The sequence below is a fragment of the Alligator mississippiensis genome, chromosome 5 (assembly GCF_030867095.1).
Source record: "Alligator mississippiensis isolate rAllMis1 chromosome 5, rAllMis1, whole genome shotgun sequence".
NCBI classification, from domain to species: domain Eukaryota; kingdom Metazoa; phylum Chordata; order Crocodylia; family Alligatoridae; genus Alligator; species Alligator mississippiensis.
In genome coordinates, this window is record NC_081828.1 from 118,996,778 (window position 1) to 119,019,355 (window position 22,578).

Sequence of the window (22,578 nt, forward strand, 5' to 3'; positions counted from 1 at the left end):
AACAGTCTTAGAATGTCTTAATCTTTTTAACCAAAAGATATTAAATATTCAGAGTTTAATGGTTATCCATATTATGGAAAGAGTTATCCATATTTAGAAAGAGAAAATGGATAATAGAAAATGAGAAACAAAACTTACAATATGAGCAGCCGTAGAACTCAATTCTGAGACCAATTTGGCCCTCTCCATTCCAGTCCAGAGGAACTATGCGTACGTATCGGGCAATAACTGGATGTTGCAAATCATGCCGGACCACACTATCGGAATTTGTATTTCCAGGAAATGCCTAAGGGAAAGGAAAACAAAACTCTTACAATATTCAATATAGTTCATGTTGTAAGAATACACATATGTAAATACGTTAAATAAAAAAATGAAAAGTCATCTGAGCACTTAAGTTAGATGGCATTTTCATCCATTTCTCTTTCTGTTTGTGCCTGTATCAAAGGCTCATTCAAGAAACAGAGTGCTGAATACAATAACAGATTAACAGTATAGGTCATGCTTCCTACTCTACAGTAGGTATTCCTGGCTTACTGAAAAGCCAACTAGTGGTAAGACAGTCTTTTGGCTTAGTTAGAGAAGTGGGCACACTGGAGGGGAGAGAGAGAATCCAACTAGATCTAGACAGGTTACAGAGATGGACAGATGAGAATAAAATGGAATTCAACACAGACAAGTACAAGGTGCTGCATCTAGGGAGAAGGAACCTGCAACATACATATAGGCTATAGAACACCCTTCTCAACAACACAGTGGCTGAAAGGGATCTTGGAGTCATTGTTGAATCCAGGATGGACATAAGCCGCCCATATGAGGAAGCAGTCGGTAAGGCTAACCGCGCCTTGTCGTGCATCTATAAGTGCATCACAAGCAGGTCCAGAGAGGTGATCCTTCCTGTCTATGCAGTGCTAGTCAGGCTGCAGTTGGAGTACTGCATCCAGCTCTGGGTGCCACACTTCAAGAGGGATGTGACTAACCTTGAGAGAGTCCAGAGGAGGGCCACTCGCATGGTTAGGGGGCAGCAGGCCAGGCCCTATGAAGATAGACTAAAGGGCCTGAATCTATTCAGCCTCCACAAGAGAAGACTGAGAGGGTATCTGGTGTCCATCTACAAACTCACTAGGGGGGACCAGTGGAAAATAGGTGAGACACTGTTCCCACGGGCACTGCCTCAGATAACAAGGAATAACAGCCACAAAGTGATTGAGAATAGGTTCAGGCTTGGTATCAGGAGGCATTACTTTATGGTTAGGGCTGCCAGGGTCTGGAATGGGCTCCCAAGGGAGGTGGTGCTCTCCTCTACCTTGGGTGTCTTCAAGAGGAGGTTGGATAGATATCTGGCTGGGGTATTATGATCCCAGCACTTGTTCCTGCCCAGGATAGGGGGTCAGACTTCATGATCTGTTCAGGTCCCTTCTAACCCTAGAAACTATGAAACTATCAGATATAACCCCTCCCCCTAACCCTGGGCTTAGTTGGCTAACATTGTATTTTCTGTAACTCAGTTGCGTTCCCCTCCTTACCCCCATCCCTCTTATGTTAGTCCCTCACTCGGGTGCTCTGTATTTCCCTTATGGCTCTCTCATCTTTTTGGTTCATGATTTTTAACATCTACTATTAAAATTCAATTGTTTTTACGCTGGAGATACCAATTCACTAAACATTTGATGAGTTTGTTACACACAGATGTAAGGAATATGAATACTGAATGAAGACAGATTTCAGTGGATGTACTGTGAACAGCTCCCTTTCCCATTCTCTCAAGGCACACTCTCCCCCATGCTTACATAATGTTTTATGTTTACGTAATAACATTTCCAAAATTTCTGCAGGACTGGAAACCATCACAAGTGCCACCTATCCCTAGATACAACATGTACTTAAATATTTTGAAATTTTGGTAATGATCATAACCTGGCTTCTACCCCTAGCAAGACCATTTTTTAAAGTAGAAGTTAAAAAAAACCCCAGAAGTTTGAGCAAGACAAATCATTTCTCAAGTAGAATACGGTTTCCAAAATTAATTAAGTCAGGAAATTGTTAAGGGTGGTATGGAGATTAAGTTGTTTTTTGGTACAATGATTCATGGTATTTGGCTCAATAAAGAACAATACCTGCTTGTTAACGCTACTTCTTCACTCTAGTCAGCTCATGGGAAATCTGTTCATTTATAGCTGACAGATCTTAAATATAAAAAAAAATTCTCTATTTTAAAAGCCATTATTATTCATTTAATACTTTTTAACATATTTAAAAGAACTTCCATATCTTTCTATGAGTAGCTTGCACTATAGAAAGCGAACAGAGTTCTTGCAGACTGAAAGAAATCTCATAACCAATTGTCAACAGTTATAAATATAATTGTTGATCCACACTCAGAGGGTGAGTACAGACAATCAGGGAAATTAGAGGGAGGTTAGATTGAGTTTAAAATGGTCACCCAATCTAAGGTAAGTTGGAATGTGGAGGTTTGGAGAATTGGGGTGGAAAGCAGGTTCCAGGGGTGGGTCAGAAGGGCAGGTGGGGACCATGGGGAGGAGTGGGGGAGGATGGAGGGGTCCAAAAGGGGTTTTCAGGATCAGAGAGCCTTGTGGGGTTTGCAGTGGGGCTTGGGGGAATGGGGGCTCTCTCTCCAACCCTCCCCCCCAGAACCAGGGACTATTTTAAGTCCCCCAACCCTCCACCCCAGTGAGCCAATGCCTCACATTCCCCCCACCCTTCCCCCCACCCCAATTTACTTCCTTGGTTCCTAGCACTCGCGAATGCTGGAAAAGTGGCACCAAGAGTTGCTTGCAGGATGTGGGGGGTGGCTGACTGGTCTGTGCGATAGGGTTTGTCCATCTGGGGTGGGGGGGAAAAGCTAGGGGGGGCTAAAAATAACCTGGTGCCAGGGAGGGGGTAGGGCTTTCCCAGACCTGGGAACTCTGCAGCAGTTCAGGACAGTTAGATCAGTCTAGAAATGGCTGACCCAATCTAAGTTAGACTACTTTGGAGGTAGAGGTAAATTAGATAGTCCTGCACTTCTTTACAGCTCTCACTTTGATCAACCTAACTAGTGTAAGTTCTGCACCTGGGTGAACTAAGTTAGATTGGTGTCCATTTTTAATGCAATCTAACCTCCCCAAGTGTCTGTATGCACCCAGAGGATGTACAGTAAAACAACTCATATACTGGAACTTTTGTTAGGGATGAACTTGTTCCAGAAGCAACAACGGTAAAGAATCAGAGACATATTCAATAATAATGAATATTGCTGTCAGTCATACAAATCCAAACACATTCCTTCATTTTAAAGTGCTTTGTGTACACTGCCATAAACTGAAACACACTTAGAACAGGACTGTATACACTGTACTCCAACTATTCCTGACAGCTCCAGGGGAATATTTTGTGGACAAAAGATTCCCATCATCCAGGAAGAGCATTTGTACTGCTATACTCCATATCTGCCAACCTCTGTCATTTTCCTGATCAGGTCCCTTCTGCTTGCATCCACTAGGATGGATTGTACTTCCAGGGGAAGAAGCAAAATATGACTCTATTTACTGCAACTGTGGATTGAAACAGTGTACAAAATGTGAAACACCTCTTTCTTACAAATGCCAAGTAGAATCTGGCCTTTGGGATCCCTGATTTTAGGTGTTTTATTTTTTCCTAACTGAAATTTAGTATTTCTTACATGGAAATTATTATTCATTTAATTTTTTGTTTATATAAAAATATTTCTAAGGAATTTTCTCACAATTTTATTTTGTATTTTCTTCCTAGCCACACATTTTAACTTCGCTGAGTACCCCCTCTTCAACAGAGAAAGACTAACCTGACAACCTCTTTTGAAACAAGCTGCCTCCATGTTTAGATTCATTATTTAACAAAATAGCTAATTCAGGGACAGAAACACAAAAATGAAGATTCCTATACATTTGAAAGCAGCAAAACTGACTGGAAGGGAAGGAGACAGGGAGAAACTAAAGCTGGCTGGGCCTAGGAGCTGGCAGTGTGGGGAATAGGAAGAGAACTGTGAATGACTTGACTAGGGAGAAATACCAAGATGAAAAGAGAATCTAGAAAGATTGGGAATGGGAAAGGATAAGGAGAGTGAAACTAGAAAAAATGTAGGGGACTATGGATTGGGAGGGAATAAAATGGATATGATAAGGAACTGGAATGTGAGGAAACCTGTGCAAAAAAGATTGAGCCACGGAGCTATGGACAGGGGGAGACTGACTGGATAACAAATGTAGAGGAGACTAGAAATGGCAGCCAGGAAGCTGTGGATAGGATGAGAAGCCCTGTGCCTGAGGTGAGGATATATTGGGTAAGATGAGAAACCCGGGAGCAGACAGTGAGGAAGTAAGGAGGTGGGTACTGGTAAGTTTATGTAGATACAGAGCTAGTTATGGAGAACAGACAGGACCATGATGGGAGGGTCAAACCTGGGGAAAACAGACTGAAAGGTCTGTGCCCCTTTGATCATATTTCTCTCCAAAGCCAGAAATGGAACTCAAAATTCTTGAATTGCACTGTTCCCCTGCTGTCAACTAATAGCTGTGAAACCCTTCCACAGTATCCCATCCCTACTGAATAGCTATCCATTAGTTCAAGCTGCAAAACTGTGAGCAGTAGACCCAAATGTCCAAATGTTAGGAAAAAATATTCAAGTTGCAAAGAAGAGGTGTCAAAATATAGGTAATGTTTGGGCAACCTCTTTCTTTGTGTGCATTATGATACAGTCTATAATTACATAATCAGATACTATTTTTCCTTCTGTGGGGATGAATGAGGGCTGTGTTATAAAGGAAACTTATCTATAGAACTCCTTCTTTACTTACTACAAGAGGTGGAAGGCTTTAAATAAACGAGGCAATGATTGTAGGAAAGGATCCCTGAACACAGCCCTACCTCTACCACAGAATCCCAGCCACCTAAATCAAAGTTTTCAGAAAAACCCCCCTCAAATTCCTATCTCAAAAGAGGCACCCAAGATTATGACCTTGATCTTTCTATATCTCAGGCCCTGCTCTGTAAAATGGAAATAAAACTTCACACCTCATCTGGCGGTGATGCTATTGATGTTTGTAAAATACTTACATGTTATATTGATGGGTAATATAATGAATTAATATTCTGTCTTCAGAGTAGAATTTGATTAGTGCATAGTAAATAAGGAATCAAACTACCCCCTGAACAATAAAGATACAATAAAGTATTGAACAGCTGTTGAATTAGTGAACACTGACAACTGTGCGTTCTGAATTAGACAAGGGACATAAGGAAAACAAGTTTGTGATCATGTAATTAAAATGCATATATTACAAAGGAAACTCATATTTTGGCATTTGCCAACTTTGCAATCTCAGTAATGTGTTTTAGGTAATTTATTTCCTGTGTGTAATCATCGAATTATAGGAAAATGGGGCTGGAAGGGAACTCAGAAGGTCATCTAGTCCAGCCCACTGCTCATGTTTAGCAGGATCATCCCTGGCTAAACCATGCCAGCCAAGTGTTTGTCTAACCTGGTTTTGGAAGTTTCCAAGCATGGAGAATCTATAACTTCTCTAGGTAGCCTGTTCCAATGCCTAATCACTCTCATAGTTAAAAAAGTTCCTCCTGATCTCCAACTAAAGTTCCCTTGCCACAGCTTGAAGCCATTCCTCTTAGTCCTTAGGGGCATGCAAAGCGCACCCTATTCGATTTGGATTTGGATTCAGCCCAAATCAGGGACAGTGACTCAATTAGTTGATTCAGATCACTGTCCCTGATTCAATTCAGCTGAATCTGAAACTGAAGATTCACAGACATAGACACAGCTTTAAAGGTTTTTCTACAAACCTTGAGGTAGCAGGCGTGTGATCGCTGCAATACTGCGGTGCATGGAGCATCCCACAGCTGGGGGGGGGGGCCTCCACGTGCTCAGCGGCGAACCCAGAAGTGGACCGGAAGTACTTCCAGTCCACATCCAAGTCTGCTGGGTAGTGTGTGGGGAGGCCCCCCCAGCTCAGTGATTGCACGGAGGGGGATGCTGGGTGCCCTCACCAGACCCAGGAGGCACCAATCACCGAGCCGGGGGGGGAGGATGGGGGACGGGGGACCCCTCTGCATGCTCCCCAGCGGACACGGAAGTGGACTGGAAGTGCTTCTGGTCCACTTCCAGGTCTGCAGAGGCATGTAGAAAAATAATTTCAAGCTGTCTCTATGTCTGAATCTCTGAATCTTTCCAAATTGATTCGGAGGGTTGTGATTTGATTCGGAGAAATTAAAGGGTCCTCTGATTCGATTTGGATTCAGAGATTCGGTCACTGAATGGGCTGAATCTCTACCGAATCAAATCAGTGACTGAAGCTTTGCACCACCATACTAGTCCTGCCTGCTACAGCCACAGAGAAAAATTTACGTTCATTCCCACTATAATCACCCTTCAGGTATTTGAAAACTATTATTAAATCCTCCTTCAGTCTTCTTTTCTCCTTATAAAACAACGTTATTTCTTTCAGCTTTTTCTCACAAGTCTTACCTCCTAGGCACCTAATTATTTTTGTTGCCCTGTGCTGAACTCTTTCCACATTGTCCACATCCTTCTTGAAGTGTGGGGCCCCAAAGTGGATACAGTACTCCAGGTGAGACCTCCCCAGTGCTAAGAGAGTGGAAGAATCACTTCACTTGATTTTTAAATGTTGCTCTTGTTAATCCAATCCAGGTTGCTGGTGGCTTTTTTTTCTTTTTAATTTTTTTTTGCAACAAGAGCACACTGTTGGCTCACATTTAGCTTATGGTTCGCCATAACTCCCAGGTTTTTCTCTGCAGCCCCGTTGCCTAGTCAGACATTCCCTAGTCTGTATTTGTGCATGCAGTATCCCAGCACAAGTGCAGGACTTTGCACCTATACTTGTTGAATCTCATCTGGTTGATGGTGGACTACTTCTCCAGTTGATCTAGGCCACTCTGGGTCCTAGCTCTAACCCCCAGAGTATCTGCAATTCCAGCTGATTTGGTATCATCCAAAAATTTGCTAAGCATGCACTTGATCCCATCATGCAAATCATCAGCAAAGATATTGAACCATATTGTACCCAGGGCAGACCCCATAGCAAACCCTACTTAATACTTTCACACAATAGGCATTGAGCTATTGAGTATGATTCTCCAACCAGTGTAATAAAGGGAGTGAGATATCTCTGATATCACTCAGTGACATTGATAGTAAAGTCAGAAAGCTTTTTGGGGGGCGGGGGGCGGGGAAGGGGAGGTCATATATTTTAGGTAAAAAAAAAATTGAGTGCAGCCCCATAAATGTCAAATACCAAGCAAAGGATACACTGTTTTGAGTAGCACTATTGAGGACTGCACTATACTCAGTAGTATTCACTGAATCAGGTTCATGAATGTGGACAGTAGAGAGTGGGTGTCTGAGGGTGTCTTCCATTTCCTACCTAATTAAAATACACTTAATTTAGTCTCCTACAGAACAATATCCTTTTCAATGTAGCCTTCATTTAGATAAATACAATACAGTAATGTATGCTTCTGTGGATAATGCAAATATCAGCCGGAAATGCATCACTGGAAGGCTATAAAATCAATTTGCAGGGGCTTGTGAATTATGTACTGTTGCTGTTAAATCTCCTTTTCTGACTGAGATTTGCACATGGGCTTAGAAAGACAGGTTTTCATTAAAAACTGAATTTATACCATTTACGAAGCATCGTGTTTGCGAGCATTAACAAACAATTTTAAAAGATTTAAAAGTATAAATTCAAATATAGGTTACTGTGGCTTTATAAGAGAGAGAGAGTAAGGATTAAAATATGAAATACAAAAATGTGCAATTAAAAATGTTTCATAAAACATTTTTAAAAATGTGGTAAACGTCTGCATAAACCAAGAGTTGTCTGAATTGTTAATCTCATAAACACAATGAAATGTTGATGTCTTTATACCATTGACAGATATATACCTCTCAAGAGCAATTCAATCTTTCTGCAACCCCAACAGTTGGGAAAAATGAGTAAGATGCCAGTAAAGGCTCACCTGGCTGTAAACTAAGTAATACTGTCTCATCAGTCTGGCCCTTAAATCCCCTACTTTACAAGCTATTCCTCTGCTCATATTGGATACAAAGCTCTTTAAGCTTCTTCATGTTTCAGCTCACATTACAAAGAAAAGATTGGAAATGCTGAGAGTCAAAGCCACTTTTCTCATTTAATATCCTCCAGGGTATAGGGGAGGAAATAAGCACACACACACAAAAAAAAAAAACTTTTACTCTTTTAAAATGAAACTTACATTTCTAATAAACAACATGTACCTTAGGTGATATTTTTTATACTACTTGGAGAACTGGCATCACTGGGAGGACTGACCAATTCTAAGGGCTTTTGAAAATCCCATCATTAGACTCAGCTAAAGCTTAGCACTTCCACCATCATACTGGGAATATGTGTTAAGTTCTGGGAAGAGTTACACCTGACTTAATTCTGAGGATGCAATAGAAAATTAAGTCTCTGTGCCATTTTTTCTAATGGTGCCACTGGGCAAGTAGGAAATGCACTAGGTTAAAAGGGCACAATAAATGCCCAGCCCTCTTATAACAGTTAGTTCCTGGCGATGGCATCAGGCTTGCACATACTGTAATCAGAATAATGCTAAGGACGTGACAAAATTGTTCTCTGCATGATTATGCAAGAAGAGATTTTTTTTTTTTTTTGGTTATATCCCCTGGCTGCTATGAGTCTATTGGCAGAATTTGAATTATGTTTGATTCATACATGGGTAGCTAAAAGAAGACTCAGGCTATGAGGCTTTAATATTGCCTAAGCACTGTGCCTAAGTAAGTGCTTTACATTGTTGAGTGAGTTTTAGGATGCAAGCCAAAGTAGGATACAAAAATTCCTCATTTTACTGATATCATTATAAAAAATAAGAAAGTCTTGACATTTTTGTGCCACTGGGGACAATGTTGCTTCCCTAATAGGAGAATAACCTTGGCAGAATGGGTGGTGGAGGGGGGGGGATGAATTTTCAATGGGCAAACACAACAATTTGCAAATCTTTTTTACTGTTGAACTATTAAAACTTGGCCCAAAATAGAAGTCTTGATCACAACTTTGTTTTGGAAAACTTAAGAAAAAAATCAGATTGAGATTTAATTTCATGTCAGAACATTGCTATGTGGGAACATTTAATAGATTTCATAGACATTCGGGCTGGAAGGGACCTCGAAGATGATCAAGTCCAGTCCCCTGCCCCAGGGGCAGGAAGTCAGCTAGGGTCAAAGGATCCCAGCAAGATAAGCATCCAAGTGTTTCTTGAATGAGTCCAGAGTAGGTGCCTGCACCATTTCTGGAGGGAGTCTATTCCAGGTCTTGGGGGCTTGGACAGTAAAGAATTTTTTTCTTATGTCCAGCCTAAAATACGTTCAGCCTAAAATGGAGAGCTTATGCCTTTAAAAGTCCCAGCCCAAATGCCTGAGCCAAAAACAGAGAGAGGGGTTGAAAGGATTAGGAGAGAGCGATAACAACGGAGGAAGAGTGATGACAGTTAGAAACAGATAGATGGATAGAATTACAAAGAAAAAAGAGCACATGGGAGAAAGGGTGACAGAAACAACTAGAAGGAAGATGGGAGATGAGAGGAAGAGGAGGAAATGAACATAAAAAACTAAGGACATTGAGATGAAAGTAAAAAAAAACAGAACAAAACCCTCTAAAAAAGAATATTTTGATGTTAATGTCAATTTATTTTTCTTACTTATCTATTTTGTTTAAAACAAAAATCCTTGAGAAGGGTAGGGTTAGATTGGCAGAAATTCTTCCGGGCTAGAAAATCTATTTTTCATTTCATTTCATATATATATATATATATATATATATATATATATATATATATATATATATACACATATACACACACACACACACACACACACACACTACATTTTGTATCATTTCTCTTTAATTATTAAGTAAAATTGAAAATTTTCTTTCCAAACAGATAAGGTAAGCAGCATATAACTCCTTTTAAGGCTTTCACAGTAATTTATACCAGGGGTTGTCAACCAGGGTATATATACGAAATATGACAAATGTAGCAGCAGGAGGGGGAAAAAATTGCCCTTAACCCTGAAGACAGGCCTGGCAGGGAAAACCTTATTAAATGACCAGAGGTTTGTTAGGCCTCTCTATGGCCTACCAGGTGTCTGTGATTTGAGGCACCCAAATGGTTAATTTCTCCTGAACGTTGGCCTGCAGCCTGGCTGCATTCAGAGGTGCACAACACCAATACAAACTTCACACCAAAGTTCAAGTTAACATTATAAAAGGTCAATATCAAAATACAACAATAATAAATCCACAGTAACAACAGCAAACCCAGGAAGATCTGTTGCAGAGCTCGTAACACCCTGAGTATTTCTAGCTTTTCCTTCACACATACAGAGTACTCAGCACCTCAAAGAGGGCAGGTGATACATTACCTTCCTGTCAGAGTGAGGCAGGTGAGCTCCGGAAGGTCTCCAAGTCTAGGCACACAGTTACAAGGAATTCCCCAAGCCTGATCTACCAAGACTCGCAGATCCTTCTCTCTAGTGCGACCATTCAGCCAGGTGTCACCCATTTTGTATTTGTATTTTTTATTATGATTCCAGAAGTGTAGCGCTTTGCATTTGTCAGCACTGAACTTCATCCTATTAGCTCCAGCCCATCTTTCCAATCTGTTGAGATGCTTCTGAATTGCAATCCCATCCTTTGATGTTTTCAAAGGCCTTTCGAGTTTCATGTTGTCTGCAAACTTGCTTCTATGCCAGCAGCAAACCAATTCATAAATGCACTGAACAGCACTGGGATCAGGTCAGTCCCCTGTGGGACTCCACTCAAAGCCTCCTGCCATTCTGAAATGGATCCATTTTTAAATAATTAACCTTTGTTTGCAGCTATTGAGCCAGCTGCCTATTCACCTGATAGTAGTTTTGTCTGGCCCACATTTTTCCAGTTTGTTTAGGAGAAGGTCATGTGGGATATTTTCAAAAGTTTTGCAGAAAGGTAATACACCGTATACACTTAATCTGCTTATGTAGTTACTTTGTCAAAGAAGGAGATCCAGTTTGTGTGGCAGGATTTGTTCTTAGCAAATGCAACTGGCTGCTTGTGATCAGCCTTTCCTCCTCCAGATGCTTGCAAAGGGGTTTCCTCCGGTTATGCTTCTGTACTTCCCAAGTCCAGGCTGGTTAGCCTCACCTCAGTAGTTCCCCAGAACCTCCTATTGCTTTTAAAAAAGAGGGGCACTGGGTTGCCCTTTTTTAAGTCCTCTGGTATCTCACTCATCTCCCACTACTTCATGAACGTTATTGCCAAGGGCACAGGGACCTCCTCTGAAAGTTGTTTCAGTACTCTGGGAAGGAGTTCATTTAGCCCTGCTGACTTTAATTCATTCATACCCATCAAAAGTTCTGTGTCTTTTGTTATATCATCCCTCAGCTTGCCCCCTTCCTTATCCCAAATGATCTTTATTAGGTGAGGCAAAGTAGCTGTTGAGTATCTCCACCTTCCTTGCATCTTCTGCTAAGAGTTCCCCCTGGCTAGTTAACAGTGGGCCCACAGTGTCCTTGGCCCTCCTTTTCTGACCAACATACTTATAGAACTTCTTGTTGTTGTCCTTAACCTCTTTTGCCAGGTGCAGTTCATTCTTTATCTCGGCCTTCATGGTTTTGTCCCTGCAGGTTCTTGCTATTTCCTGGTAAGCTTTCTTGGTGACTTGCCCATTTTTCCATTGCCTGTATATTTTCCTCTTGAATTTGAGGTACCCTAGATGCTTCTTGTGCAGCCACATTGGGCTCTTGCTATTCTTCTTGTGTTTCTATCATCTTAGAACAGTCTCTTGTCAAGCTTCCAATGCTGTGCCCTTATCCTTCAGTCTATCTTCCCATGGCATCATGCCAATTAATTCCTTGAGTCAGCTGAAATCCACCTTTTTGAAATATAGTCTTAGTTTTGTCAACCTCATGTTTTCCCCATCATTTGGTATTCTATCATATTGTGATTGCTTCCTTTCAAGTTTCCTATCACCTCCATATTCTCCACAAATTCTACCCTATTGGCAAGGGAAAGATCCAAGATAGATGATACCCTAGTCATATCATCACCTTCTGGAACAGGAAGTTGTTATCCACACAACTTAGGAACTGGCTCAACATTTTATTTTTGGCTACATTGTTCTTCCAGAGGATGCCCAGAAAATAGAAGTTCCCCATCAGTACCATTTGACAGCTTTTGGATAATTTTGTTACCTCCTTGAAGAATACCTCATCTACTTCCTGTTTCCTAACTTAATGGGCTAAATAAATCTCCAGCATGAATCTTTCACTGTTTATCTTTACCAAAATGTATTCTGATCTGCCATTTTATTTCTCCTGAACCAAGGAAAAAGTGTATGCATTTCTGACATACAAGATGACAGTATTTCCTTTCCTCCCAAAACAGAGTGTAACCCTGTATGTTGATGATCCAGTCATAACAGCTGCCCCACCAGGTCTCTATAACACCAAGAGATCATAGGTCCTTTCCCAGGCTATGGCTTCCAGCTTATCCTGTTTATCCCCTTTATTTCTTACACTGCTATACATAAATCAGATATTTTGCATTTCCACCTCTGTGGTTTCCTTTTGCACCAATTATTGCTGTTCTGTCACACTCTTGCCTTTTTCTGGAATTGAACTAGTAACTCAGGTCATTCAGCCTCTGGATTGTTTGCTCTGCTGCTGAAGTATTTTGTTCCCCATCTGCTGGGAACCTAGTTTCACAGGGTGCTCTCTCATAATAGAATAACATCACCTGACAGCAGCTAAAAGCAGTAGTAAGCGTGATCCTTGCTTAGAATTAAAAGAATAAATACATTAATTGAATCCAAGTCTCTCATGGTTAAAAAAGAGCTGAGTTTCTCTCAACTGAAAACAAATACCAGGATAAAAGTAAACTTCAAATTCTGATACTTTTCTATAGAGAATATGGAGTAACTGAACTGAATCAGCTGAAATCAGTGTGCCTGCATTGATTTCAGTGCCCTTGTTTCTGATTTTCATCAGCCTAAGCTTTAATTCTCAGTGTAGCAGATATTTTTATCATGTGTGTAGTTTTAGGGTTCTGGCAGATGTTACAATTGTTGCATTTTATATGTAAATTTTCTGTGACAAAATGTGAATGGCCACATGCCCACACTGTTTATCATGCTATAAAAATGGTGACTCTAGTGCATAAATGGGGACTCCACCCCACAGAAGTTTGACACAGCAACTTCTTTTGGGCTCAAAAGGGTTTTGCAACTAATTTAACACCTGGACAAGTCTCTCTAATGCCAAATATCCCACACTGCTCTGCTCTCCCTCCTTCCATCCCACGGGAGTAATAGAAGGGGGCTAGCTGGCTCCCTGATAGCCTATCTAGTGAGAGTTGCAAGACAGCCCTGTAGGGATTGGGTTGAAGTTGGCTGCGGTAGCATTATGGGCTGCTCAAGTGCCAAAAACCCTTGCTATCCCAGGCAGTTTGCAAGTAGCATGGTCACTGTTGCTACCTGGCAGCAAGGGGGACACACCTGTCTGCAAGTGGGGAACGTTACAGGGCTGCTGGTGCTTGAGTACTAGCAGCCACTAAAGCACCAGTAGTCTTTTCAAGTTCCCTTCTTGCAGACAGTCCCAGACATGAGATCACCCAGTCACCCCTTGCTTCCATGGATGGCTTTGCAGACACCCCCATTAGTGGTTGCCATGGTGGCAACAGCTAATGAGGCATGTCTGTCAGTGAACTTGTTCTACACACTGACAGGCTCCCCTGGGGTGTACAGAACTAAACAACAGCTCCTTATCACACTCGAGCTGTAGATTGTGCCTTTGGAGCTACTTTGTTGTGTGGGCCAGCTGGCCAGGGCTTGCACATATGCACAACCCAAAGTAATCTATTTTGTGCAGCTCTGCAAGCTTTGTAGGACTACAAAAATAGAGTTCAGCAGCAGCCTCAGTGACTTCTAACAGGCAATTCATATATTTAAAGTTAGGTACATGATCAAGTATATTGCTGAATTAAAAGGATCAGGCCTGGAATCATCTCAGCTGGGATAATAGTGAAGAAGAAAGAAACCAAATAAGAGGGTTAATGCATCTAAAAAGTGACTGAGGCACTTCATCGCATATCATATCAAATCCAATGGGCCTTTAAATCCAATATGCTGCCAAATGGCTACTGCACTCATCAACTTTTCTAACTTCATTTTTTCATAATACAAAGCCACCTCAAAAAATGCTAGTTTTTAATACAAGGCCATTTCACCCATGTACTTTATTTTTTTTAAATGAAATTGAGGAAGGCCCTGCATTATATATATCTTTTTCCTCAGTATAAAGAGACTTACTTTATACTCATTGTCTCTGTCTTCACTTCATAAGGACATACAGGTTTTTTTTGGTCTATTGCTTACAGACATCTACCTGCATTTTTGTAATGTACATAAATATGACTATCATTTATTCAAAAGGTTACTTGGAATTTTTCAAGTAGAACCACATTTATAGCATGTCCCTTCAACCTTCCTATTAAATCCTATTAAGCTGACTATGATACAGCCTGGAAGATATTTTCAATTTCAAATTCTATCTGTGTGTTAAAACCATATTGTGATTGTGCAATTCACTATGACTAAAACCAAACAATAATTGTGATTAGGTCAATGATAAATAGACTTTACTTACTGTCATTCTAAACTTGTCAAGCCTACTAAATTCCAGTAAGTCATGCATCAGCTAAAATATACATGGCTTTTTTAGCACAGAGGTAGCATACTACATTTGACTGTTTTCAAAATATGAAACTGCACAGATGGTCTACACAATCAGTCTTGATTCCAATTAAACAGATAGGAATTTACCATTGATTACAATATGACTCAAAAAAGTGATACCTTCTGTTGTTCCTACATGCCTCCTGTTGGCATCAATGAAAAATATAAATCTGGAAAAGGTTTAGGGGAAAAAAAAGCAAAAAGGGGGAGAGATGTGGCATGATCAGCATATAGACAACAAGATACTGCATCTGAGTAATAGTGTAAATATACATAAGCCTAATATATATTTTTCCCAGAGCCTAAAGGACAAAATATAAATTAGGTTTGCAAATATTTTATGAAAAGATATACACAGTTTGTGGCATTTAAATCTCAAATTATAGTTCAATCTCACCAAATATTGTCTCCTTAAATATAAAGTGTTACATGATTAGCTGAATACAGGCTAAAATAATGTTTTTCATATTTTACCTCTCCCAGTACAATAGATGTTACCTTTTTGGGGGGTTTTTTATTTTTTTTTAACTTCCTCGGTGTAATGTAAAATAAAGCTAAAAAGTACTTTCCCTCCTCCACCCATACTCTCCCCCTTTCCTTCCTCCCTTCCAAAAAATATATTGAATTGTTTTCTTTATCTTCCAACATCCTGATGTATTCATTCCTTTCTGTGCTCAGGAACATTACTAAGCCATCTGCCTATTTTTCTAGGAAGACGCTGGCTGTTCTCAGCTCTCAGAAAAAAATGCCTCACAGGTGCCCCTCAGGTCATCCAGCACCACATACAAGAAGCATGCTATCTGAGAACGTGCCTGGTCATATGTTATTTCTATGTACAGTCATTCGTTGTTTCTCTTCTCCAAAAGTTTACATACAGGGGAGAGAGAGGAAGACATGCCTGGAAGAGATTGTCTAATTAGAAAAAGTATTGTATAAATAGCTTGACTTCAAAGGATGCTCAGACAGGATGATAATTAATATTGTAAAGTACTGTATTTTTCAGAGGTGCTGGCTCTGGCCAGTATTCACACCATCCCCAATAACTTAAAAAACAACCAACACAACAAAGGATTCTGACTACAAGTTGACCATTTGAAAATAATGGAGATCTGCAGGGGCCTGGGGTAGACATCTATCCTTAATCATAGCCACAAAAATAATAAAACAAGAGAAGCAAGCCCTCTGAGAGTCCATGACTTTTCACTTGAATTGCTACTTCCATAAGCTGTTTTTTAATCGTATACACTTAACTTTCTTTTTGCTTTTGAACTGAATAGATACTTCAAGGAGCTCAATTTATTTTGCTTATCCAAGGTTAAGGAGCAGCTAATTCACAATCTGTAAACATCTACACGGGGAACAGAAATCAGCAGAGGATTTGTAATGAGTCTGATTAATGTTGGTTTTTATATTATATACAATTATGGACAATGCCTTTCCCTCCAGTGAAGCCACCTGGGGTTGAGGATTGTAGCTATTTTTTGAAATTTACTTTGGTATCATTTGGACTTATGATGTAAAACATCCTCTGAAGACCTATAGGAACCATGCCCTGGCAGCAAAACACTTTCTAATTGTTATTGTCACTATAATTATTTGATTGCTGTTATAATTATTTATGTTCTCATTTTGAGAGAATTTAGAGATAAGCAACATCCCTTACCCCGCCCCGCAGTATCTCAGAATCTGTTTTCAGTGCAATTTCAATGACTGGCATTTTAAGAAAGCAACAGAAGTGAATAGGCTCTGATGGAACATGTCTTTCCCATCAAGATATTTCTCTAACACATTTGAAAGCACCACTGAGAAGATTATTGCCATCAAAAGCCAGACTCTCTCTTTTCTCTAAAAGTCTCAGTTTGCTTGTGGACCAGAATTGAAAGCAAGTCTGTCTCTCCTTTGCTTTCAGTGCCCACCTGCATGCAAGAGGAAGAACCTTGAATCAAAAGCTATAACTGATGCAGGGCAAACAGCTTAAGACAATGAACCTGGAAGAAAAGACTGGAACTGGGACTGGAACCAGGACTGAAAACATGGAGGATAAGGAACTGGTCCTGAGAATGGGAGCGAGTACTGGCACTGTCAAGACCAAGCAAAGACTGGGAGACAAGAAGACTAGGACTTTCATAAGAGACCTGAAGAAAGTAAGACAAAGATAAAGATCCAGAAACTGGGAAGGCTTTGAACTGACAAGGTACAGGTTGAATGGTAGAGAAATGAAATACATTGAGGGGAAAAGAACAAAACATCTATGCTTTCCAGATATACATCTCTTGACACCCTGAAGTAAAACCCAACATACTTGAATCTTACCGAGTATCTGTGAGCCTCACCAAGAAAGAGTTTCATATAAGTTAGTGCTAGTACACTTCTTGAGCTTGTATTGCAAAGTTCTATGCAATAAATCCAAAGGCTGTGTCCCTGCCATAGATTAATGTGAGTTTTAGTACATGCTTATATTAAAAGACAATGTGAGCGAGAAGATAAGGAAACAAATAGAATTATGTTATTTTGAGCAATCTTGGTTAGACTTTTTGTTTTTATGAGCTACTAGCAAATTGCCTGTCAAGAATGATGGTGGGTAGGGAGGAGAGGGTGGGAGGAGACAGAGGTCTGCGGCCGGCCCTCCTCCCACTTTAGGCCAGGGCTGGAGTCACTCCCCACCTCCCCCTACCACTTCAGGCCGGGGCCAGATTTGACCAAAAAAGAGACTGGGTCTGACCTGAGGCACAGGGGATCAGCAGCAAGTAGTTGGACATAGTCCATCACCATCCCTGGTCATCTTCCCTGATCCCATCCTCAACCCTCCATGATCTTTCCCTCTCCCCACCCCTATGGCAGGTATTGCTTTCTCTCTGTCTCTACCTCTCTCCTACCTTAGTCTCTCTCCCTCCCCTAGGCAAGCACTGCCTACCAGACATAGGCTCTCTTTCTTTCTCCCTCCCTATCCCCACTCCCTTCCTTCTGACACTGGCAACCACCTCCTCCCCTCACCTACCAGAGGGAAGTGGTGATCCATGGTGCAAATCACAAACTCTGATCTAATTTAATTAATGCTAAATAGTGCTCTAAAAGGTTGAGCTCTGCTGATCTAGTCTTACCTCCTGCATAAAATGCCAGATTCCTGAGTCAATGTTTATTAAGAAAAAACAATCTTGATTTGTAAATGTTCCCTACTGGAAAATCCATCACAGTCTTGAGTAAGTTGTTTTACTGGTTAACTGCATTACTTTTGCATCTTGTTGTAGTACTTTTGCATCTTTGCTAGACTGAAAATTCCTCTGCTCTTTTCTGTTCCCTGTGTACATGTTTACAGATTGTGAATTAGCTGTTCCTTAACCTTGGATAAGCTAAATAAATTGAGCTCCTTGAAGTATCTATTCAGTTCAAAAGAAAAAAATTCTTTTAAGAATAAATCAGGATTGCATAACAAATGAGACTGATGAGATCCTGGGTTATCTGTTGCAGAAGTGGGAAGCATGCAATGAATGAGGCAGAGACTGCAGGGAAAGGAAGGAGTCTCATGCTCAAGGCTATTTAAATTCTGCCATGACAAACTGGATTCTATCCTTGATTCTGCTACATCCTTCATTATGCCATGCTTGACGCTGGTGATCTCTTACTATATGTTCATATTTTCGGATCTGAAACTTTAAGTAAGGTCTGATGCAGAGAAATGCTCAGTATTCAACACTGGAAATAAATTCAGTTAAAACTGTTCTTTGAATATCTATAATGCTAAATACTTTGAAAGATCAAGTCCTGCATCTCATAATGTGCCCCCCAAATTAGCAAGGACTTCTGACTTTAATTTCTCTGCATCTCAGTTTCCATTCTATCAAATGGAGATAATGTTCACTCATCTTATATGGTATTCTGAAACTAAAAAACAAAAGTCATTAATACATAGTCATAATAGCTTATCCTTTAGTACGGATGGTGAAGAAGGACCTTGGGGAAAATAATATTTTTTCTCATGAGAGGGTTGAAACAGCATCCTATAATAAAGATATGAGTCCACACATTTAAATGTGAAGAGAAAATTCAGGGCATGTTTATGCCATCTCTGTGCTGTACCAAAGATCACCAGTGAGAAGCACACCCTGGCCCACTCCTTCCTGCTCCATGCATGCCAAATATTGGAAATGAGGCAAAGTAGCCGGTTTAGAAAAGCATGAGGGAGCACCCAACAATACTCTCTTTGGTTGTGCTTAGCAGGACATCTTCAGGGTTACTTATGCAAAACTGCCTCATTTCTAGAATGTAGTATGTGCTAAGCAGGAGTGAGGGAACTGAGCAGCATCACAATATTGGTGTAGCCACTGCTTTGGGCTCATTAATTATAAGAATCATAGGAAAGTAGGACTGGAAAGGTCATACAGTCCAGCCCCTTGTTCAAGGCAGGATCATCCCTAACTAAACCATCCCAGTGAAGTGCCAGTCTAATCTTCTTTTGAGAACTTCCAAGGATAGAAAAAAACATTTCTCTTGGTAGCCTGTTCCAATACTTGATGACCCTCATACTCAGAAAGTTCATCTGAATCTCCAACCTACATTTCTTCTGCTGCAGCTTGAGGCCACTGCTCCCAGTCATGTCCCTTATGGCCACAAAAAAGCCCATCTCCATCCTCTCCATAATATCCCTTCAGATATTTGATGACTATTATCTTCATTTTTGTTCACTGAACAAAGAGTTCCTATAAATAAACATACACTAATTTATTTAAATAAAAACTGTATCATAATGTGTATAATAATAGAACATAATGTGTATGTTCTGAGAAGGGAGAAGAGGTGTGGGGAGGGGATACATTAAGGTTGCATTGGAAACTAATTCCACCATTTCCTAATTTTTAAGTGCTTAACCTTGAAACTTAATATTCTTATAATAAATTGTGAGAGATTTATTTAGAAATATAAGATCAATAACTTAATTTCAAAACTTGACTCAAGCTTCATCAAATTCAAAAGGTGACTATAGAAAAGGAAAATACACATAGATATTTAACAAAACCTTTTGAGTTTAGATGTCACTTATTGATAGCCACAAAAATAGATATTGTATTTCCTCTGAGGATATCACTGTATCATAAAGCATGCACAAAACAAAAATGTTTCTATATAAAACTGAATTATCTATAAATGCAGCAAGAATGTATGTGTTAATTAAATAAAAAAGAGATTTTCATTAGTTATGTAAAAACATATTCACTCTTTTACATCCTTCTATAGACAATTCCTTCCTTAGTTTAGAGACTGAACCGGCCCATGCTACGACCTTTTATTTTAAAGTAAAATTCTTTTATTTCATTCTTTCTTTTGAGTGAATTTGATGTCATCATGGTGAGGTAATAAAATATTTAGCCTTCAATAAGAAACAATTTACTTTTTTATTTGCCCTACTTTAAATCACTGAAATTTCAAAAGATGAATTTTAGCATGTTCTCGTTCTCCCCAGGTTATTATAATGAGGGAGACCAGACCATCAACTAACCATGTTTCCATGAAACTGAAAAAGTCAGTATTCTATTTGAAAGGATTTGACGAAGTGTGACTCAAGGCTGAAAAACAGAAAGGAAAAATGTCTGCTCAAATAATAATATAATTGTATCACTTTTACTGTGCTAAACAGTTAAAATATAGTTATATGTGAAATAAACCAATGCTGAAGTATGCAGAATTGGGAAAAAAATTGCTCTCCTGTGACAGGGATCAAGATAAATCTCCTAATGGGTTCTTAGATGGGCATCAGATGGACACTGGCCCACCAACTGTTGACGCTGATTTGGTGCAGAGTCACTTGGATGGACTGGATGTGTTCAAAATCAGCAGGCCCAGATGAGCTGCATCCCAGAGTACTGAAGGAATTAGCCAGTGTCATAGAAGAACCACTGGCACGGCTATATGAGTGCTTGTGGCACTAGGGTCAGGTCCTGGAGGAGTGGAAAGGGGCCAATGTGGTCCCTATTTTCAAGAAGGGGAGGAAGGAGGATCCAAGTAATTACAGGCCAGTCAGTCTCACCTCCATCCTTGGAAAGGTCTTTGAAAAGATTATGAAGGATCATATTTGTGGGAGTCCAGCAGGAAAAATAATGCAGCAGGGAAACCATCATGGATTCGTAGCAGGCAGATCATGCCTGACCAATCTGGTTTCGTTTTATGACAGGGTCACAAAATGCTTGGATGTCATTTCCTTGGATTTTAGCAAGGCCTTCCATACGGTATCTTATCCCATTCTCATAAATAAATTAAGAGGCCATGATATAGATGTTTACATGATCCAGTGGGTGGCAAATTGACTTACCAGTCGTACCCAGAGAGTGGTAGTAGATGGGTCGGTATTGACCCGGAAGGATGTAGGTAGTGATGTCCCACAGGGCTCAGTCCTTGGACCTGTACTCTTCAATATCTTCATCAGTGACTTGGATGTGGGTGTGAAGTGTACTATGTCCAACTTTGTGGACAATACTAAATTGTGGGGTGAAGTGCACACTCTGGAGGGTAGGGAATGATTGCAGGCAGACGTGGACAGATTAGAAAAGTAGGCAGTACACAATAGGATGCAGTACAACAAGGACAAGTGCAGAATGCTGCACCTAGAGGGCAAAAATATCCAGCACACCTACTGGCTGGGAAGTGACCCTGTTAGCAGCACAGAAGTGGATAGGGACCTCGGAGTCATAGTGGACTCCAAGATGAACATGAGTTGTCATTGTGACGAAATCATCAACAAAGCTAACCGTACTTTATCATGCATCAGCAGATGCGTGACAAATAGAACCAAGGAGGTGATACTTCCCCTCTATGCGGCATTGGTCAGACTGCAGTTGGGCACCGTACTTCAAGAAGGATTTTGATAGAATCAAGAGGGTCCAGAGGAGGGCCACTTGTATGGTTAGGGTCTTACAGGACAAGCCCTATGAGGAGAGACTGAGGGACCTGGACCTCTTCAGCCTCCGCAAGAGAAGGCTGAGAGGTGATCTTGTGGCCACCTACAAATTCATTACAGGGATGCAGCAAGGGATCAGAGATGCTCTGTTCATTAGGGCAGTCCTTGGGCTAACAAGAAACAATGGTCACAAACTAACAGAGAGTAGATTAAGGCTAGATATCAGGAAAAACTTCTTCACGATAAGCGTGGCCAAAATTTGGAATGGGCTTCCATGGGAGGCGGTGCTCTCCCCTACCTTGGAGGTCTTTAAGAGAAGGCTGGATAGGCATCTGGCTGGGATCATCTGACCCCAGCACTCTTTCCTGCCAGGGGGTTGGCCTCGATGATCTGTTGAGGTCTCTTCCAACCCTAACAGCTATGAATCTATGAATTGGTATTTGTATAAGTTTGGGGTTCCAATAGATTGGTAGCAATGTTCTATAATGTTCCAATGGTCATATTATCTGCCAGTTGTAAGAAATAGAAAACAAGTAGTAACTGTATAAGAAACTGTTTTAAACACATGTTTAACCATTTTTAAAACTAATTTAAACATTGAGAAGTCAGGAAAATAGCTGAAATAGTCATCTAAAATTTACCGACATTCACCTTAATCCACAGAGCAGTACAAATATGTTACATGGAAGGGGGAAAGATCAGGCAATGCAAAATAGGAAAAGGAAAAAAATTGTTACAATTATTTAACTTTCTAGTAAAGATGCATATCTTCAGATGTGGCTACTAAGCTCACAGTGTGACACAGAAAAGAGAAGAAGGTGTACAAATATGATACATCTCAGCTACTTCTTCAGCATATATTAGTT

At 40.4% G+C, this 22,578-nt stretch overlaps 1 protein-coding gene across 1 annotated transcript in view; it reads right to left on the reverse strand.

Moving 5' to 3' along the window:
* CNTNAP2 (contactin associated protein 2) overlaps positions 1 to 22,578 on the reverse strand; it is a 1,295,029-nt gene that overhangs the window by 1,063,844 nt on the left and 208,607 nt on the right. The window contains exon 4 of the mRNA XM_059729349.1: positions 139 to 286. Within this exon, the coding sequence (XP_059585332.1) occupies positions 139 to 286 (148 nt within the window). The remainder of the gene's footprint in view (positions 1 to 138; positions 287 to 22,578) is intronic.